The following is a 19,640-nucleotide window of genomic DNA, read 5'->3' as shown; positions in this document are numbered from 1 at the left end:
CACAAGATGTCTGACAAAAAATATTCGCAATGCACATTGTTTTTTGTATTTAATTCTCACTTCAATCACATTCGCATACAATCAGAATAGCCTCTTGTATGCAGTTTGCTTTACCTACTTTGTCAAGCGCTTGATTTGTTTATGTAGTTCTTTGGCCTATCTCTGATCTGCAATGGTCCTTGGGTCTTCTCTCACTCTCCTTGGCTCGTCCTCAACATCGCTATAATACCATGTGAGTTTTATATAACGCAAACTATCATACACTGAATGAGAGAATGATGTGCTTGGTTCGTCTCAATGTGGTGTGTATGTCAATGCATACAAAGTCCCATATAACCACTTTATTGATTAAGTTCTAACCTATTCTAACACAACTCTATTCATGACATGTGACATAAATCACTAATTTACTCACTTAAAGTACATTACAACTTTATTAGACAATATATGCTAACTCTAACACAAATTACAGTGGGCACTATTCCCAATATTAACCAGCTCGGAAGGTAGAGATCTAATTTGAATTAAATGATGATACAACAGTTTCAAATTACTTCAGACACATGACACATCACAGCTTCCTCTTCTCACTTAAAAACCATAGCACCCTTACACAAAAAGTGGGAAGCAAAGAAGGATTTGTGCATACCACAAGCCAACCTGCCCCCAGCATTGCCAGTTGTCAGACTAAGTTCATGCCCACCTGAGACCAAAGCAGGATGTGTAATTCACAGAAATTAGTTGCATCCTCATGGATCCAGATTTCAAATTGATGTGTGAGAGAAAATGTAAATCGTTGGAAGCGCGTCCTACCTTTCCCCAGGTCATCCTCTAACTCATGGACAACAAGTGCCCTACCAATAACTGAATCAGGTCCACTCAATGGAATCTGCACATATAAAAAAAAATAGGTCAGGGAATCGATCCCGAAAAGGATGTTACAGAAAAGGATATAAATCTTAATGGAGTGCAAAATAATAGATTATATAACTAACAGAACAGATACTCTCGCACATCCAATACCATCTTTAAAGCCATTTGGCAGTTGAGCGTAAGTCACTTGCTAATAAGAATAATGCTTTAGTTAAAAAATAAAGAAAGCTTCACTGAAGTAAATCAAATTCTTGAAAAACTACCTGATTATCAACAATTGTTGCCTCTGCAACTCCTGTTAATAAACATAAAACCTTTAAAACCAAGTCCTTTAATCAAAACAAATTATTTTTCTGGTCAGAGAAAAAAATGTTACAAATATGAATTACCATCAGAACCCGCAACTATGTTTCCCAGGTCACCCGCATGGCGTACATCATCCTCAGGAGCACCATGTGTCAATTTTTTTGGATTAAAATGTGATCCTGGAGAACAGATAAATTTTTTGAAAAATAGCCAAACCATCAGCAAATACAAAGACATATATTGGTGTTAATTCAAGAAGCATCAAACTACAAAATATTTGCTAAATCACAGAATAGAAGTCACCTGTTGACATGCAGCCATTGGTTGTGTCACCAAACTCATGCTATAAACAACAGAGAAAAGGTAAGGTATTAGCTCTAAAAATGTGTGTCAAAATAAATAATTCAATAATTAAATCATTCCTGGTGTATTCCAAGGAAAGACCTTAGTCCGTAGTACCACACATGTACATTTTCAAAATAATAATTAATAAGCACCATTAATCTGAAATTCACTCACAAGTGCCAAAGTTCATCCTATACTCACTAGATGAAAGCCATGCTTCCCAGGAGTCAGTCCTGTCAAACGGACCTTCACTGTTGTGGGACCTGTCGCAAAATAACCAATGTTTTCAATTGCAGTATCTTGGTAGCCAATATAGTTGCAACAAATGAAATATTTGACCTAACCCAAAAAGTCTATTAATTCTGCCTGTCAAATGTGATAGCTGTTGATCAATTAGAGTTCACGTTCATAAGGACAAAAGCTGACAAGAAACCAAATTTGCCGACACCAACAAAACTGATATGATTGTCAATGTACCAAATCTTCAAACATTTGCTTTAGCAATGAAGAACAGAGTTTCAACTTTCAACTACCAGCATTAACCCAAAACATCTTTTACTGGCCACTACAGGAGAAAAAATCACAAACCTGTGCTTTTCTTAAACAAAAAGGTTGCTTAGAAATAAAGTTTTGGGGAAAAACTTATGTAAAGCTTGAAATAGAAATAAAATATGCCAACAAGTTAAATACTGAATTGATTACAACATTAACTTAAATAGAAACTTATCACTTGCACATAAGAATGTGGTGTGATGGAAATGCAAGAGGACTTTTCCCCTGCCCATCCAGATTCAAATCTCACTGATTTGTTCGAACAAGAAAGCGGGGGAGTCTTTGAGCTAATCTCAGAACACATGTGAGTTGCGTGTTTATTGGGGCTGGAAAGGTACCAGCAACCTCACTCTTGCTCAAGTGCTTGAGGGTGGGATAGTACTGCTTCAAACATTTCAAGCCCAATGGGTTGGCTCAACCAATTGTCGCAATGTTGCTGGGCATTTTGCTACTTCTGAACTGGCAAGTGCCCAATTCAAACTCCCTCCAGTGAAGCACACTAGTCTATACTGACAGGTTTAATACTAGGGAACCCATCCACAAATGTGGGGAGATATCCTTTGGGTTTTCCCACAAGGTTTTCCTTTGGAAAAAGATTAGAACCCTATCGAAGTAAGGGCACTAATGTAAGCCAAAATAGTAAACAGTAACACTGCAGTTTTACCTTTTTTTAATAGCCAATTAGTTACGTTATTTGCAAGCACTTTAAAGTATGCATCTTTGCCAAAGATATATCTGCTATTTCTTTTCTATCAATATTATGTATGCACAGAACTGCTGTGTTGTTGTGCCGTCCATTTTACAAAATAATTTTTCCTAGTTTCAGTAAAGATATATCTTCTATATAAGACCTTGAAGCACCTACCCAATATGTCATCAATTTGATATAGACAGTACTTCCTAGAATCCAAGAAACCTTAGTCCTCTTCTCTGATTATCTGGTACAATGTACTCACCTACCAAACTGATAAATATATACTGTGTTCAGATAAAGAATAAAGGGATATTACAATGGCAGTCACTCCATCACGCTGTACAAATGGGGGAGCGAAGGTTGATTAAATGGGTTAACTCTACTTGTCACAGACCTGCAACTTAAAATACAGTTTAAACTGCATTGAATATTTTCTAGAAAGACTGGATTAGAGGAACAATATTTAATATATTTATTAGAAAAAACATTACGGATAAAATATAACAAATTAGGGAGCCAATAACAGAGATCCTTGATTTTAGGTCCTAAACACACATACAGCGAAAAGTATTGTTACAGCCTCATACACCTTCTTGGTCTGGCTGGGCACTAAAAATATTAAGAAAATAAAGCAAAATTTTACGCTAATAGACAAGTTATGGAAAATTTTAGACATATTCGACCACATAAAGGGGATCCATATGAATCACATCTGATGCTGTGCAGGTCTGAGAGAAAAATGCCGGTTGGGAACTACTAATAGAAGAAAACAAGGACGTTTGGCCCCCAAGATCCCTTTGAATGTATTGCGTTACATACACCGCAATTAAAGCCATTATGTTTTCACCATACACAATCATTGTCAATGCAGCATGGTTGACTAGAGAGACAAATGAGCATTTTTAGGATCAGTAAGACCCTTTTGATTGAACAGGATACAGAACTCATTACCATATCAGCTCTATATGACAATGACGTTTGACCAAGAAGCCATGACTTCGGGACCTTGGAAAGACTTGAGCAACCGCATTATCACCGGGAGTACTCTTGCTGGGTTTTGAACACGTGTCATCATCACGGCAAGTGTTCCAACTGTCACATCTCAGCAAACTTGACTCAACAGAGTGTTCAGCTGTACAGCAGGGTTCCACTCTTGCTGGGATTGTCCCGCTACATATCATAACTTTCAAAGAAACCAGGCTGTGTGCACGTCCTGGGCAATTTTGGCAGGATGAAAAACCCTCAAACCTAGAAACTAAACCAATGGAAGTCGGCTCATTGCAGTGTAACCTCCCACGGAATGTTTCTTGAAGCAGTTATAAAATAATAATAATAGAAAAACATTGCCCTACAGACAGCAACATAGTTGGGGAGCTACAAACCCCAACTCCACATGACAGCGGCACCTAAGTTGCACAAATACGGACACAGTATCTGAAATTAATACAACAATTTTCAAAAAATCAGAATAAAAGACAGCTAGGATACATCTAGTTCATACATAAATGTCTGTGTTTGTGTGAAAGAGAGAAAGAAACCATGAGACATTAATAAAATTCAGAATACCATTCATGAATTTCGAATTTGGAAATAAAGCCAACAAAAATTTATCATTGAGAAAGAAATTTGGAAATAAAACCAACAAAAGTTTATCATGGAGAAAGGCACAAGCTCTCTATTTATAACTTGATTTGTAACAAATTAGTGTGAGCAATCCTTTTTTTTAATATTTTGTTTTAGTTTTGGGTGCCATATTACGCTGACTCAAATGACTGCACAAATGGTCAAAACCTTGGCTCAAACAATCCTCTGAATCGAAGGATACAGCATGTCAAAATTTTGAAACGCCACTGAAATGCTCCAGTTGTGCTTCAGAGGCACTTCGTACACGGAAATGTTTCCAAAATGCCTAAATGCATTTCTAACACTTCCAGGTTGAGTAACTGATAACATATGGTACAAACCCACTTTAATATGGACGGATAAATATGAATCTTCTACATCTCCCAAGCAAGTGCAACGCCTTTACCAACTCACCATAGGGTAATCCCCCAGATACAGTGCAAATGCATGAGAACGGAGAATGTAGCTTTCAGTGTTAGTGCTAAGAGATTGCAAAAATTAATCCAGTGCACCAAACTCTTGCGAGTCCAAGTCTACTCCCCAGTTTGACTCTGCTGTTTGAAAAAGCAAGTTAAATTGGCTCCTTTGAATCTGACTCAAAATTGCATAATCAATATGACTCGAATCAAATGCCACTCAGATTGACTCAGTTACTCGGTAGCCTGATGCGCAAACTCACTTGTCCATCGAGAAAAACACTCGAAGAAACCAAAAATTAAAAAGTCACTCATTTCACCTGCCTAGCCCGATTCCAGAGCTGGCAAGTAGCAGACTATAAACTATCCAGAATCAAATTAAAGGAGCTATTAATAAAAAATTGCATCATACAGCCCAGGTTAAACTTTTATTTTTAAAAAAAATCAATTTAGTGGGTTTTTTCAAAATTTCCCAATTCAGTTCCTGAATTGTTCCTCACTCTTCCCCACAAAATACAGCATTCCTTCTAAAAAAAACAAACGAAAATTAAGTAATAAACAAATAACTTAGTAAACCTTTGATAATTAATAGAAAACAATCAGACACCACTGGTATTAAAGAAAATGCAAATCATACATTAACAGTTCAACTGATGACAGGGAAAAAAAAATCACTGGCACTTGTCTCATTGTCCCATATTGCTGTCAAAACCAAAACCCTTGAGCAAAAATGACGCAAACGACGGAAAAATTGAAGCTAATGAAATACCGTTGTCTTCCTGCGAGAGAGTGACAACACCCTCGACCTGTGAATTCCCTTTGAGCACGGCAACGGCCTTCTTGGCCTCTGCGACGACGGTCAGCGCCCGGGCTGCAGGCGCGAAGGAAAATGCCCTCTGCGGCATTCGAACCACGGAGCCCTTGAACTCGGACTGAAACGGATAGTGGCCATTTGATAATGTTAGAGGAGATGCCATAGAGGCAGCGATGATAGTCTGGGCCGCCATTGCTGCTGCCAGAGCTTGTTGCATGTATGAAACAGAGTGGAGGAGATAAGGGTGCTCTCGGCTATCGCGCCGTCGAAGGGCTCCGCTAAATTTAGCGGCTGGTGGAGTTTTTGTTGTCCATGATTTGGGATAAACTGGAGGTGACTTTGTCTGCTTGCCACGTGCCGTCTTGCGAAACTTCTAGCTAGATTCTCTTCGATGATTACGTATATAAAATTTACGAGTGTCCTAAACGTTTTAAATTTTCGATATGTTTTGTAATTATTATTATTAGTTTTACCTATTGGAATGGCAAATATGAAGAGTTAAAATTTAGAAATTGAGTGATTTAAGATGTTGTTTTAAAAAATACATTGTAAAAATAAAATCAATCTAGATTTATCTTGGATTTATCTATGGAGAGGATCAAATTTTTTATGGTGTAAATATTTATTCAAGTTTTGCACTTAAAAAAGAGGTTCGCACTTCTACAGATTTGATCCCTCTCGGTGCTTGATAGATCTAGAGTTAAGATGGATTTAGGTGTGGTCATACAAAATTTATTGAACATCTAATTATTTTGATCATTTTAAATATGCTAACTCGATTTATTGTAGTAAACATTATACCTTGTCTTTGTTGTTCTCGAATATTAATAGTAGTTTTTTGCAAAGTCAATCATTCATTTATGGAGTGTTAAACTTCAAATAATTTTCAATAATAATTATTTTCTATTGCCTCGTTTGAATGCAAAGTGAATAACATAGTTAATGATGGCAAATGGGAATAATAAGAATGTAGCCAATTACAAATAGTTTACAGTGTCAGGAAGCAAACATTTCGGGTAAGTGAACATCTTATTTAGGATGAAAATTCAAAAGTATTGCATTTATGGTTGAATTACTATAACACATTAGTCAATGCACATCGTGAATAATTTTTATGTGATTACACTCTAAGAGAGTGTGTATGTTTTGGGGGTGAGAATGAGAGACAAGAGGAGATAATGATATAGATGGAAGCGCGGGGGGCAAAGACAGGGAGGGAGTAAGAGATATAGATATGGAGAGAGAGAGAGAGAGGGAGGGGAAAAAGGAGGGAGGGAGAGAGAGAGATATAGCTATGGAGAGAGAGTGTGTGTTTAGCGGTGAGATAGAAATATAATGAAGGAGAGACAATGGGAGATAGAGATATAGATGGAGAGGGCATAGATATGCTTACACTGAATCAATGTACATTATTAATCTAATTACTTTGAAATTAATGTACATCATACATCTAGTTGCATCAAATCAGAAATCAACATTTATACTGAAATCAATGCATCTAGTGCAAACAATCAAATAGGATTAAAAATCAACATCTACATTGAAATCAATGCATGCGAGCAATCGAATATGATTATAAATCAATATCTACATTGAAACCAATGCATCTAGTGCGAGCAATCAAATAGGAGTAGAAATCAACATCTATACTAAAATCAATGCCTCCAGCGTAAGGTATTAAATAGGTTAGAAATTGACATCGACATTGAAATCTATGCATCTAGTGTAAGGTATTAAATAGGATTAGAAATCGACGTCTACATTGAAATCAACGCATCTAGTGTAAGTGATCAAACAGGATTAGAAATCAATATCTACACTAAAACCAATGCATCTAGTGCAAGCAATCAAATAGGAGTAGAAATCAACATCTACACTGAAATTAGTGCATCTAGTGTAAGGTATTAAATAGGATTAGAAATCGACATCTACACTGAAATCAATGCATCTAGTGTAAGCGATCAAATAGGATTAAAAATCAATATCTACAATAAAGCCAATGCATCTAGTGCAAGAATCAAATAGGAGTAGAAATCAACATCTACACTGAAATTAATGCACCTATTGTAAGGTATTAAATAGGATTAGAAATCAGCATCCACACTGAAATCAATGCATCTAGTGCAAGCGATCAAATAGGATTAGAAATCAATAACTACACTGAAATCAATACGTTTATTTTAGTGAAAAACAAAAATATTCATGACATTTTAGGTCTAACTCCTATGTTTGTATTTGTCTCTATGTGTCTCTTTATTCTTCCCTTTCTCTCCACCTTCCATTCTGTGTCTATCTCCCTCCCTCTCTCCCGTCTCCCTCTCTCTCTATTGCTCCCTCCCTTTCTCTATCTTTCTCTTCTTCTCTCTCTCCCTCTCCCTCCATCCCTCCTTATTTGTCCCTCTATCTCAGCCCCCTAAACACATCTCTCTCTCTCTCTCTCTCTCTCTCTCTCTCTCTCTCTCTCTCTATATATATATATATATATATATATATATCCCTCTTCCTCTTCCTCTCCCTCTCTATGTCTTCCCTCTCTCTCTCTCTCTCTGCCCCCTCCATCTATATCTCTATCTCCTATTGTCTCTCTATCTAAGTCCCCAATCTCTCTCTCTCTCTCTCTATATATATATATATGTATATATATCTATATCTATATCTATATATATATATATCTTCCTCCCCCCTCTCTTTGCCTCTTTGTTCTACCCTCTCTTCCCCCTCCATCTATATCTCTATCTCCCCTTGTCTCTAATTCTCACCCCAAAAGCATACACACTCACTCTCTATATCTATCTATCTCTCTCTCCCTCCCTCTTCCTATCCCTCTCTCTCTTCCCCTTCTCTCTCTAGCTTCCCCCCCCTCTCTCTCTCTCTCTCTCTCTCTCTCTCTCTCTCTCTCTCTTCCTTCCTCTCTCTCCCTTTCTCTCTCACCTCCCTTTGTCTCTCCCCACCATCACTCTCTCTCTCTCCACCCTCCAACTATGTCATTATCTCCCTCGCTCTCCCCCTCTCTGCCCCCTACATATCTATGTCTCCATGTCTCTCTATTCCCCTTATTTCCCCATCTCTATCCTCTCATTTTCTCTCTCTTCCCTCGTCTCCTCTCTCCCTTATTCCATCTTGATATGTCCCTTGTCACTCCCTCTCTCTCTCCAACTCTATCTCTCAATGTCTTTGTTCTTCCCTCATGTTGTCGTTGCTACAACACCCTCCAAAATTTTGGATTGCGCTCAATTTTGAAGCCTTCCTTGGTCTTGTACATTGTCATTGCAAACTTTGAAACTCATTCCATGTGATTTTATGAGGAGTTTTTGTCCCCTTTGCAATATAGGAAAAATGTTGTATTTTTGCATGTTAGTTGTCTCATCATATATATAAGCATGTTCTGGTGGTTTCAAGAGATCTCATTTTTGTAAATGACTTGTTCTAACCATATAAACATTCATTGCAGTCATTTCCAAAGTTTTAAGCATTGTCGCACAAGTGTCGTCACGGTCATCACAAAGTGTATCTTAAGTGTCGCACTTATTGTAAAGTTGTCGCACCAAGGGAAATGCATTTTCATGCATCCTGGATGATATATGAGTTGTATCATCAAGTATTCTAAGTGTGTGATCACAGTCAAAGTCTTATCATTGTTCACATCAGTGTCACTGATCCTGCACAATCATTTTCTGAAAAGTTTCCAACCAAGTAACCTAGCTTCACCTAGCCTCACTAGAATGTGCACTGTGCAGTCTCAATCCTTTAGTTGTGACATTTCTTCTTGGCACTGCACAATGCATAGTTCTTGCCTCCTAGGATTGCTGCACTGCACAGTTTCTATGCTCATGCCCTGAACTTAACTCCCATAATTGTGTGATTCCTTCTCCCAGCCTGGCCTTATCTGTGCATTGCGCAGTCTCTAGCTTTAAGATCATCCTTAAGCTCCTGAAATGCGCAACTTCTTAATGGCCTAGCCCCTATTATCTCCCAAAACTGTGCAATGTGCTCACCCATTGCTCATCCCCTCAGTCGACCACATTGATCTTCAAAATTGCGCAGTTCGCTCCCCCAGCCCAGCCTGAATAGTGCATTGCGCAATCTCAAGGCTCAAAGCTCCCCTTGACTACCTAAATTGCACAACTGTGCAGTTACTGAGCCTTTTTCCAAAACTTCCATCCGGTTCTGACAGTCAATGGATCAATATGCACAATCTTAGACTATGGGGTTTCAAATAGATGTTGTCTCGTCATGAGTGAATTTCAGAAATAGGTACCTTATCATGCCATGGCAAGATGATGAAGAAAGAGATGAAGGAGCGCAAGATGCTGAAAGGCATTCTTGTAGCTGAGTATGCAAACTTATAAATCAAGAGAAAGAAAGGGGACACCAGTTTGCGATGGCCACTCAAGACTTGAGATCATTGAAGATCCCTTATCACCAAGCCATGCGGAGGTCAAAAGAAAAGTATTCTCAAGCAAACCTATAGCACACAGTAACAACAGTGGTTTGACATTGCCACATCATCAAGCATTCTATGTCAGCAGTATCATGTCATGTCATGCCATGAGTTGTCACATGCCACACCATTGTGGTAAATGATGTAAATTATGTTTCGAAAATGTATTGTAAAGTGAAAGTCCAAAGGACATGTATGGAATATGAAGAGTCATTTGAAGTTCAAAAGTCATAGGAAGTCAAATGATCACGAGGGTAGATGAAGAGTCATAAGGAAGGTGAAGCATCACTTCCTCATTGTTATATATACACCCTCATTCTAAGAGCAAAGGAATTTTCACCTTGATTCCTCCCTTAAAGCATTAGAGAGACAAACTAATTCTTTTGAGGAACAAGGAGTAGCTTCAACGCTCCACTATTGGAGCTAGTGATGTTCATTGTATACATGTGTCTTGGAACTTTTACTTAATAACGTAAGCCTTCATGGCTGACATGTTCTTCATTCATGGATTATGAATATTTGTAAGACTATTTTGCGGATGTTGGTATTTCATGTTTCCTTTCACCTCTGCTAAAGTAGTTGAAGTATTTCGTTTATTTTTAGTACTTATCTTATTGTGAATGTGTTGTAATGGTTATTATTGTTGTCCCATCCCTTGGACTATTTCGTAGGATGTTAGACAGATCTTTCTCATTGATTGGTTGTAATGACTGTCGCATCTTTTGTGGACTATTTCGTTGGATGTTAGACGAATCCCTCTTGTTTGTGTGTGTCTCTTCTTGGGTGGTACTATTACCTCTCTCTTAGAGGCTCACTTTACTCTTTCCTTATGCAATAGAAGAAATTTGGCACACCTACAACCAATCACTCACCAGACACACCTTCTTGCTTTCTGAAGGCACCATGCATTCCTCTATTGCTAACAATTAGAGCCAAGGCAAATCTATAAGAATACATGGCAGCCAGGCCGATATTTCGGATGGGGTTCCTACTCCAAACGGTGTGAGGTCTGATTGGGACTACACGTCGAGGAGACCCCTTGGTTGATATATTTCCAGCACCGTCAACAAATGGAACTAAAAGGAGGGTCAGATGACAAGTTGTGTCCGTTGAGTGTGTTTTAAACCTCTTATCTAAAATGTCTCATCCTCAAATCTTACTCTCGGGGTGTTGCTATAATTCATCCATTTATCAATTTTCAATCCTCGATGAGCCTCTCTATCACTTGCCTCAATTAAAGTTTGATGGCAAGGATGGAACATCCATAACTGTGCACATTTCTAATTTTCTGAAATTTTGTGAATCTTACGAAATCAATGATGAAGAGTTTGCTTGTGTGCTTTTATTCCTCCCCCTTGATGGTCGTGTTAATCAATGGTGCCATACCTTACCACCCGCCTCCATCCATTCTTTCCATAATTTCCTCAAGGATCTGTTGTAGCAGCTACAATCACCCTCCAAAATTTTGCCTTGGCTTCGTTTTGGAGCCTCCCTACGAACCATCCTCAACAACATGTCTTGCATCGTCAAGTACATGAGCTTTAGTGGTTTTCTAGCATATTGCCAGCCTTTGCATGATAGCTTGCTTCACTCCCCTCACAAGTTGCTACTCCGGACTTGGTCCAACTGTTGGATGAGCAACTCCCTCAAGAAACTACACAATTATGGAGGGGAACTAGTCTTCCCTCCAGAAATTGTGCAAATCTGACTGGCAGCCTGTTGGGCTCAGAAACTGCGCAATCATGTTAGTCAACCTTCCTAGAGAAAACTATGGAATTTGGCCCAGCAGGACTACTTAGCCCAGAAATTACACAATTTTGGGCAGCAGTCAGCTACTCCTCCTAGAAATTGCACAATCCCTCTAGACAGCTAGCCCAACTGCCTCCCAGAAATGTGCAAATTTCTCCCTCAGGCAAGCAAGTTGTTACATGTGCCTTTGGGTTGACCAGTTCCACCCGGACCGAGAAAACTTGACTTGCATGCATGGGCTATTTTTTCCTGAAATAGCAAAAAGCAACATGCAAAAGGCATCCCTAGAATTTAGGGAGTTATTTTTAGCAGTTGGAGATTACATGCAAAGATCGTTTTAGAATCTTTCCTCCAAGTGTCGTTTTTTCCTAGATTTGTGGCATGTGCGTCATGAGCCTCAAACTTATTTATTCGATGCTTCAGAGCTCACTTCTTCACATTGATCTTGGAGCTCTAACATCCCACAACACATCTAGGAGTCTTCGACACATCCAACTCAACTATTTTCAGGTAAGTCTGCTTAACTTGTCTTTTGCAACATTTTTGTCGCTTTTTGTGTTTTGGCTTGTGTGAGTGTTATCTGCTTGATTTCTGTGAATGCTTGTTGTCGTTTGCATGCATATTAGCTTGTACTAGCACTGTTTCAGTTTTCATTAGCATCTCACTGTTGTCGCATGCATGACATTGTTTTGCACGAATGGTCGCCAATTCGGCAACTCGTTTCACACACATGCATGTTGTTCCATTTTATGAATCTTGCATTCACTATTTTCATGCACGATCATTCACTCCTGCTTACACTCAGTATCTCATGCATTCACATCCACATTTGCTTTCAGTTGCCCATCGGCGGGTTTGGGAAACCTTAGCCCGGACTCTGCCTCACCAAGACAGTGTTGCGCAATATTAAGAGGGAAGGCTTTGCCTTCCTCCCAGAAAATGTGCATTTCTAGCCAGTGATTGTCCTCCAGTCTTGCCTTGCGCAATTCTGAGAGGCAGTGACTGCTGGCCCATAAAATTGCGCAATGCAGTCCCTGGGCCTGCATCACTTGCCAACTGGAATTATGCATTGCGCAATCCCAACACCCAATAGGGCAGTCTGGATTGCGCATTGTGCAATTCCAGCAGTCAACCATCCTCCCAGCAGTGTGGACTACCTTTTGCGCAGATCTAGCACCTAGTCTCTCAGCCTCCTAGTGAAAATTGTGCAATCCTTGTCAGTTAATCCCCAGGTATGTAGCATGTCATCCCTCAAGTTTGTTTTTCTTTTAGCTAACAGATTTTTTGCCATGCATGTCGCCATGTCTCCAAATATAGCAAGTGTTCGTTCGTCGCTCAGCAGTTCAAGATCAATGGCCTCAAAGAGAGCAAGATCAAAGCACACGGACATAAGCACAACTGGGGCAGCAGTTGAGCGAATGTCTACAAGTTTGTTGATCTATGAAGACACCAAGTTGATTGTAGACAAGGACATCAAGCTGAAATGGAAAGAGGTCAATTATGCATTCTCAGGAACATTTGGGGAAGATCTCAAAGACCGCAAAGTCTATGCAAACATTCACAAGTTCGTCTTGTATCGAATTACACGCAGGTATCCCGCGTTCCCATGCATGGACATGATACATTGAATCATCTCACACACTAATCCTTCTGGGCACAAGATTATCAACAGATGTATCATCTGTCGAAGCTAGTGATCACCATGGAGTCACCTTTCAACCTACCCAATAGCAATGCCAACTCGAGGGATATCTTGAAGAACTAGGTAAAGGAGCCGGCCAAATTCAAGATGACACCTAACCATATCTACAAGCTGAAGATATTGCGGAAGGCGTATCAATACTTGGTCATCTTTGTATGTAGCTTGTATGGCCAAGAGAGCACGAAGACCTTCCCACATAGTTGGGTGATCGTGTTGGACCAACTGGCCAATGAAGGCAAAGCATGCAACCGGTCTGACATGTTGGCTCACAGGCTGAAGGAACAAGCAACAAGAGCTCGGCAACCGCCCAAAGGTTAGCAAGCAGAAATCTACATGTTCGCTTACATCTTGGATGCAATTTGTGCCCTTCAGCAGTTCTCGTGCATGAAGTGGGCATGGACATCGGCAGAAACCTCTGGGAACACATTGTAAATTGTTTTATGAATGCAACTTTAGAGGAGTTATCACACAACTGTCAGATCATTTTTTCACCTAGGCGTACAAGACGATATTTAAGCAAGATCCACCTTGCATGTCAAAGGCAGCAATGGAGGAATTGATCAATATTGTGAATTGGTATGCCTCACCGTCCAGCACTTTCATACGGATGTACAGCGTGAAGAAGCCTCTACATGTTTTGCCGAAGTTTGCCATGGACAATCTCGTCATGCAGGAAGTATCATATCACATCTCCTCTGGACTATCAGCTAGGTTGCACCGAAAGAAGAAGGCACCTTGGCCCACTCTTCCGTTGTGGATCAGGTTGTACGAGATACCAAACCTCAAGCATGCAGATGTCAAAACAAAGGAGATCAATAAATATCCTTTCGACATCCGAAGCTTTAATCCGTATGACCCGCATTGTATTGTGAAAGATCACTGCGCAAGAGTACAATTTCAGTGGATCCATGATCTGTATTTAAATAGGAACACAACAAATTATAAATATAACCATAAACACAGAGATGCAGCGGAAATAATACTTCATTTCATTAATGTAAAATACTGAAATATGCTTACAAACAGCAATGGAAATAAACCAGTTAGGGCAATGGTAGCTTATCTCTGAGAAGAGATGTGGCGGCTACATGCCTCTGAACTGTCTTACACTGAGGCTCAAGGGCCTTTTTATTATTGAAAAATAAGAGCAAACCCTAAACAACCAAAACCCTCACCCGAGGAGATGTAACACCAAGAGTTTATGGGCCCCGTTGGGGTGAGTTGGACAGCTAACTTCCCAGGGTCGTGACTTGGTCATATTATCTCTGTTTGACGCGCATGATAGCCCATTGGAAATATCTCTTTGAGGACTACGACAAAAAAGACAATTTTAGATAGCAAATCGTTGGCGGTAGATTTCCCAAAAAACGCCGTTTAGGGCCTCAAAATGGCTCCGGAAGTTTAGGACCTGAAAAAACTGCTAAAAACAGTAAAATGTGCTATAATTAAGGAAACTAAAAAACTGAAAGAAGCAATGGTGGGGATCCAAGTGGAATTAGCGGGTGGCCACCAATATCTACCTGGATCATTCCTCCCCCCTTAGGAAGCAATGGTCACCATTGCGTTGAGTTCCTTCATGAGATGAGGAAGCTGCTACTGAACTTAGTCCCTGGTGAGTTGTTCTGCAGTCTCTAATGTGTCCAGTAATGGTGGGAAGCATGGTCGACAATGGCCCACATTGAACACTCAGTGCAAGCGAAGGAATGGGGGAGTGCTGTGCTCCAAAGCATTGTTTCCCATAGCCTTGGTAATGGTGTAAGGACCATGTCGGCGTGGTCTGAGCTTCTAATGGGCTCTTGTAAGGCGTTCTTTCTACAAAAGCAACCTGACTTTGTTGCCCTACTTGAAGCTTGTGTGGTACCCTTGTGGGTGAGGAGAAGTTGTTCCTGTGTTCTTTCATGACCATATCCCTTTACTGCTGCTGCTACGTGGAGGAACCCTTCGAGGGGTCATGGATGTGGTGACGATCTTCCCCTTACTTTGGGAGCGAACCAGACAGAAAATGAATTTCCTAGTCTGGGAGATGAGCTTGCTACCTTTCTTGGCAATGATCAAAGAGGCGGCGGTAGGTGGGGCTACCTCCGGTATCTTATATAATGAATTATTCAAAGAAATAATGACAACACGAGGCCTTGACTCATACACAGCATGTCACCTCCACAAGAATGACTGGCCTAATAATACGTCACAAACATCCAGAGGTGTAACATCACACAATACCTCGTCTGTGAAGGGTTTGATGCTATAAGGAAGGCGGCACTGCTGGCGAACTTTGAGATCTCGTCCCTCATGAAGCCACCCGATACTGTACGGCTGCGGATGTGGTGTAGTCGGTAGGCCCAACCGCTTCATGACCTCTGCTGAAATGAGGTTCTTCTGGCTCCCACTGTCAACAATGAATTGCAGCGGTGAACCCTTCACCCACATCTGTGAGTGGAAAAGACGCTCCCCTTCCTCTGGATCTTCGAGCTCATTCTTCTGGATCTTGGTAGTGGCAACAGTGGCACTGGGCTCTGCATCAATGATATGCTTTCCTTTTCCATTCCCCTTGTCAGGTTCTGACTCAGGGTCGGAACATGCATCTGATTCTAAAGCCTTCAACTTGACCACTAGAGACTGTTTGGTCCAACACTCACTTGTGTTATGAGTGGGACTCTTGTGGAACTCACACCACTTTCCTGTGTCCCTCTTCGACTTCATGGTGTTGTTCTTTTCTTGCGGCTTCGACGGGTTGTCTTGGGTCACCCCGCCTTGGCTTTGTCCTTTGGTCTTTGAATTTGCAGATCCAAAGTCTCGCTTCTTCTGTTTGAACTTTTGCTCGATTTTGAAAGCGTATCGGTACGTCGTGCCGAGTGAGCAGATGTTCAGGTACTCCATCTCTTCCTGGATGTATCTATGTAGGCAGCCACGGTATTTGAGTACTAGATGCAGCTCAGAATCTTTAATACCCAACTGTGTGCGAAGGGTATGAAAAATGTTTGTGAACTCTGGCACATCTTGGTCCCTTCCCTGCCACAGTGTGGTCCATTTGATGTATTTGTCCTCATAGCTTTTGACAGGGTAGTATTGTTCCTTGACGGCATCCTGGAATGCATTCCAAGTGGGTGTGGCTGAAAATAGTGAGCCCGTGCTTTCATCCTTCTGCTCGCAGTAGGTTTCCCACCAATCCTTGACATGGGGGGCTACTTTGAGAAGAGCGAAAACAATCTTTTCCCGACTCGAAAATTCATGAACAGGAGAATACCCATCTAGCATATTTAACCATTTATCTACGGCATCTGCGTCTATTTGACCCTCGAAGATGGGGATTTCAATATTAACTTGTACCTTAAAGGGTGTGGCATTTCTAGAGTAGCTGTTGGAAGCCGATGTGTCGCCTCTGCGTAGTCGCTGAAGGATCTATGCAAAGATGTCTATCATCACGTTCCTTTGTCGCTCAAGGGCTTCTTCGAGCAAGATTTTGATAGGATCACCTGCCCCCTCGTTTTTCTTTTCATCCGCCATGGGAGGCCGTCGGGATTTGCGAGGATGGTCTTGCAAAGGTTCGACCAGTTCAAGCCCTAACTCCTTATATCTCGACCTCGTTGGGGACATGCAAAGAAAAACAGAGAAAAAGCAGACCGCTTTGATAACATTGATCCAGATTTAAATAGGAACGCAACAAATTACAGATATAACCATAAACATAGAGATGCAGCGGAAATAATACTTCATTTCATTAATGTAAAATACTGAAATATGCTTACAAACAACAATGGAAATAAACCAGTTAGGGCGATTGTAGCTTATCTCTGAGAAGAGATGTGGCGGCTACATGCCTCTGAACTGTCTTACATTGAGGCTCAAGGGCCTTTTTATTATTGAACAATAAGAGCAAACCCTAAACAACCAAAACCCTCACACGAGGAGATGTAACACCAAGAGTTTATGGGCCCCGTTGGGGTGAGTTGGACAACCAACTTCCCGGGGTCGCGACTTGGTCATATTATCTCCATTTGACGCGCATGATAGCTCGTTGGAAAGATCTCTCCAAGGACTACGACAAAAAAGACGGTTTTAGACAAAAAATCGTTGGTGGTAGATTTCCCAAAAAACGTTGTTTAGGGCCTCAAAATGGCTCCGGAAGTTCAGGACCCGAAAAAACTGCTAAAAATAGTAAACTGTGCTATAATCAAGGAAACTGAAAAACGGAAAGAAGCAATGGTGGGGATCCAAGTGGAATTAGCGGGTGGCCACCAATGTCCACCTGGATCAATCCACGGGGCGTGTCATTGGGCGGAGGAAAACCCATGGAGATATTGTTATATATTATCCAGCCCCAATGAACCAGTGAGCATCGTTGTGGAATGGCTAACGAAGCAGCATGAAGTAGCATCCAGGAGAGAAGCAACAATAGAGGTAAACATACCGGCTTGCGACAAAGGCAAGAGGAAGATTGTCGACAATGCAAAGGCAGAACAAAGTTGCAAGTTTAGAGCAGACCCACTTGTGCAAAAAGCAACTTTGGCAATTGAGGCGAAGAGGAAATAGCGCGACAAGAGGAACGCGCAAAGGCAGAGAGAGAAACAGAGAATGGAGGAAATAAAGGAGGAGTTGCATGAGTTGAAGGAGAAACTCCGGAAGGAACAGGAGTTGCGCAAATAGGAAAGGAAGAGCAACAAGAACAGGTACAATAGGGGGTGCAACATGTAGAGACAGATGAAATTGCACCCGTACAGGTGGTAGACGCATTAGAACAACTGGCACCAAGCAGATAGGGTGAGCAGTCGCAGGAGCAGGACTTCACTCAAGAGATAGAATAATCACTTGAACAAATGGATACAGATATGGAGCAGCAAAAGTTAGAGCAAGACATCAACCTCGTGCCTTATCACCAAGAGGTCGACCTACCAGCTTCACTAGATCCGGAAGCGGAGAAAGTCCTAAGCAACCAAGGAGACACTAAGATCCTTGGAGATAATCCAGAAGGAGAGATGCACAACATATCATTCGACAAGTCGCAACATAGAGTTGTGCAATATCACAGAGTGTCTACTCCGGATGAAAACACATGTGCTACGTAGTTTGAGGAACGAGTGATCGTGTCTGATGTGCACAAGCATCCAACAACATTAGCCAATGCTACCAGAGCATATGCCGAAGCCACTAGCTCGAGTGTTCGCTTCTTGATAGCTGAGAACGAGCGAATGGATAAGGAGCTACAAATGGCTAAGCAAGGAGGAGAATAGGTTACAACATCTGCCCAAGCAGAGTTGAAGAAGGTAATACTAGATGACTTATTGTCCCTTGAGGCTGTCGTGCAGGCGTTGTATTCCAAGTTTGGTACCGTGCATAAGGCAGTTGTCCATCTCAACGGTTGGCAGCAGTGATGTGCTAGGAGAGCACATATCTTGTCAAATGTGCATGTTGTTGTTGACTACATGCAAACATGGACAATGAGATACAAGGGAGCCCCATTACACTTGCCCAAGATGATGAAGCCCAAAGCGGTCAAGCTGAAGGCACACATCCGGAGTCAAATTCAGAACTATGAAGATCTCCCACAGCTCATCACTAGTTTGTAGGCTTCCCATGCACAGGTATTCAGGAGTATGGATGTTGTTGTGCACGCACATGCGATCCCATCTATTGGGACACTCACCGAGGCAAAGACAAAGGCACAAGTCCGACTGGAGCTTGAATCATACTTTGACGAGTTGATGCACATAGCCACCAGCCCAGACTTGGTGATCAATGCAGACACCATGCATCAGTATGTCGTTGGTCTGGCCGCACTCAAGACAATGATGTGCATGTTATCAGACGAGTTGGACAAAGGAGCTAGAGTAGTGTACCTGGATGCTATAGAGGAAAGAGTTCAGTTCCAGAAAGATATCACCATAGAGTACACAGACACCATCGCAGACTACCGAGCTTGGCATCATTTCGCTACTGTTGACCACCGCGAGGATGTCGAAGAGCTGGTATTCCCACAGTTTTCTGAGTCATATTTATGTCTTGAATGACTTGCTCAAGCCTGTTTTGTCTCACATGGGTACATGTGCAGATTGTATGTAACGTCTTGTCAAGTGTAAGTTCAAGTGTCAATAGTTGGATGTAACAATCACAGAGTAGATGAAGAGTCA

General features: G+C 41.1%; 1 protein-coding gene across 1 annotated transcript in view; it reads right to left on the bottom strand.

Moving 5' to 3' along the window:
- Nucleotides 1-5,908, bottom strand: part of LOC149171801 (superoxide dismutase [Cu-Zn], chloroplastic) — a 28,114-nt gene extending 22,206 nt beyond the window's left edge. The window contains exons 1-7 of the mRNA XM_089424118.1: nucleotides 5,579-5,908; nucleotides 1,726-1,787; nucleotides 1,483-1,522; nucleotides 1,263-1,358; nucleotides 1,137-1,168; nucleotides 814-889; nucleotides 650-703 (exon numbers count right to left, since the gene is read on the bottom strand). Coding sequence (XP_089280244.1) covers nucleotides 650-703; nucleotides 814-889; nucleotides 1,137-1,168; nucleotides 1,263-1,358; nucleotides 1,483-1,522; nucleotides 1,726-1,787; nucleotides 5,579-5,840 — 622 coding nt within the window. The 5' untranslated portion in view covers nucleotides 5,841-5,908. The remainder of the gene's footprint in view (nucleotides 1-649; nucleotides 704-813; nucleotides 890-1,136; nucleotides 1,169-1,262; nucleotides 1,359-1,482; nucleotides 1,523-1,725; nucleotides 1,788-5,578) is intronic.
- Nucleotides 5,909-19,640: the final 13,732 nt, after the last annotated feature.

Source organism: Pinus tabuliformis, chromosome 4_2 (assembly GCF_031772625.1).
Source record: "Pinus tabuliformis cultivar Carrire ecotype Pingquan chromosome 4_2, CPIR1, whole genome shotgun sequence".
Taxonomy (NCBI): Eukaryota; Viridiplantae; Streptophyta; class Pinopsida; order Pinales; family Pinaceae; genus Pinus; species Pinus tabuliformis.
Note: the sequence above shows the minus strand (reverse complement) of the source record. Positions and strands in the feature narration are given on the sequence as shown.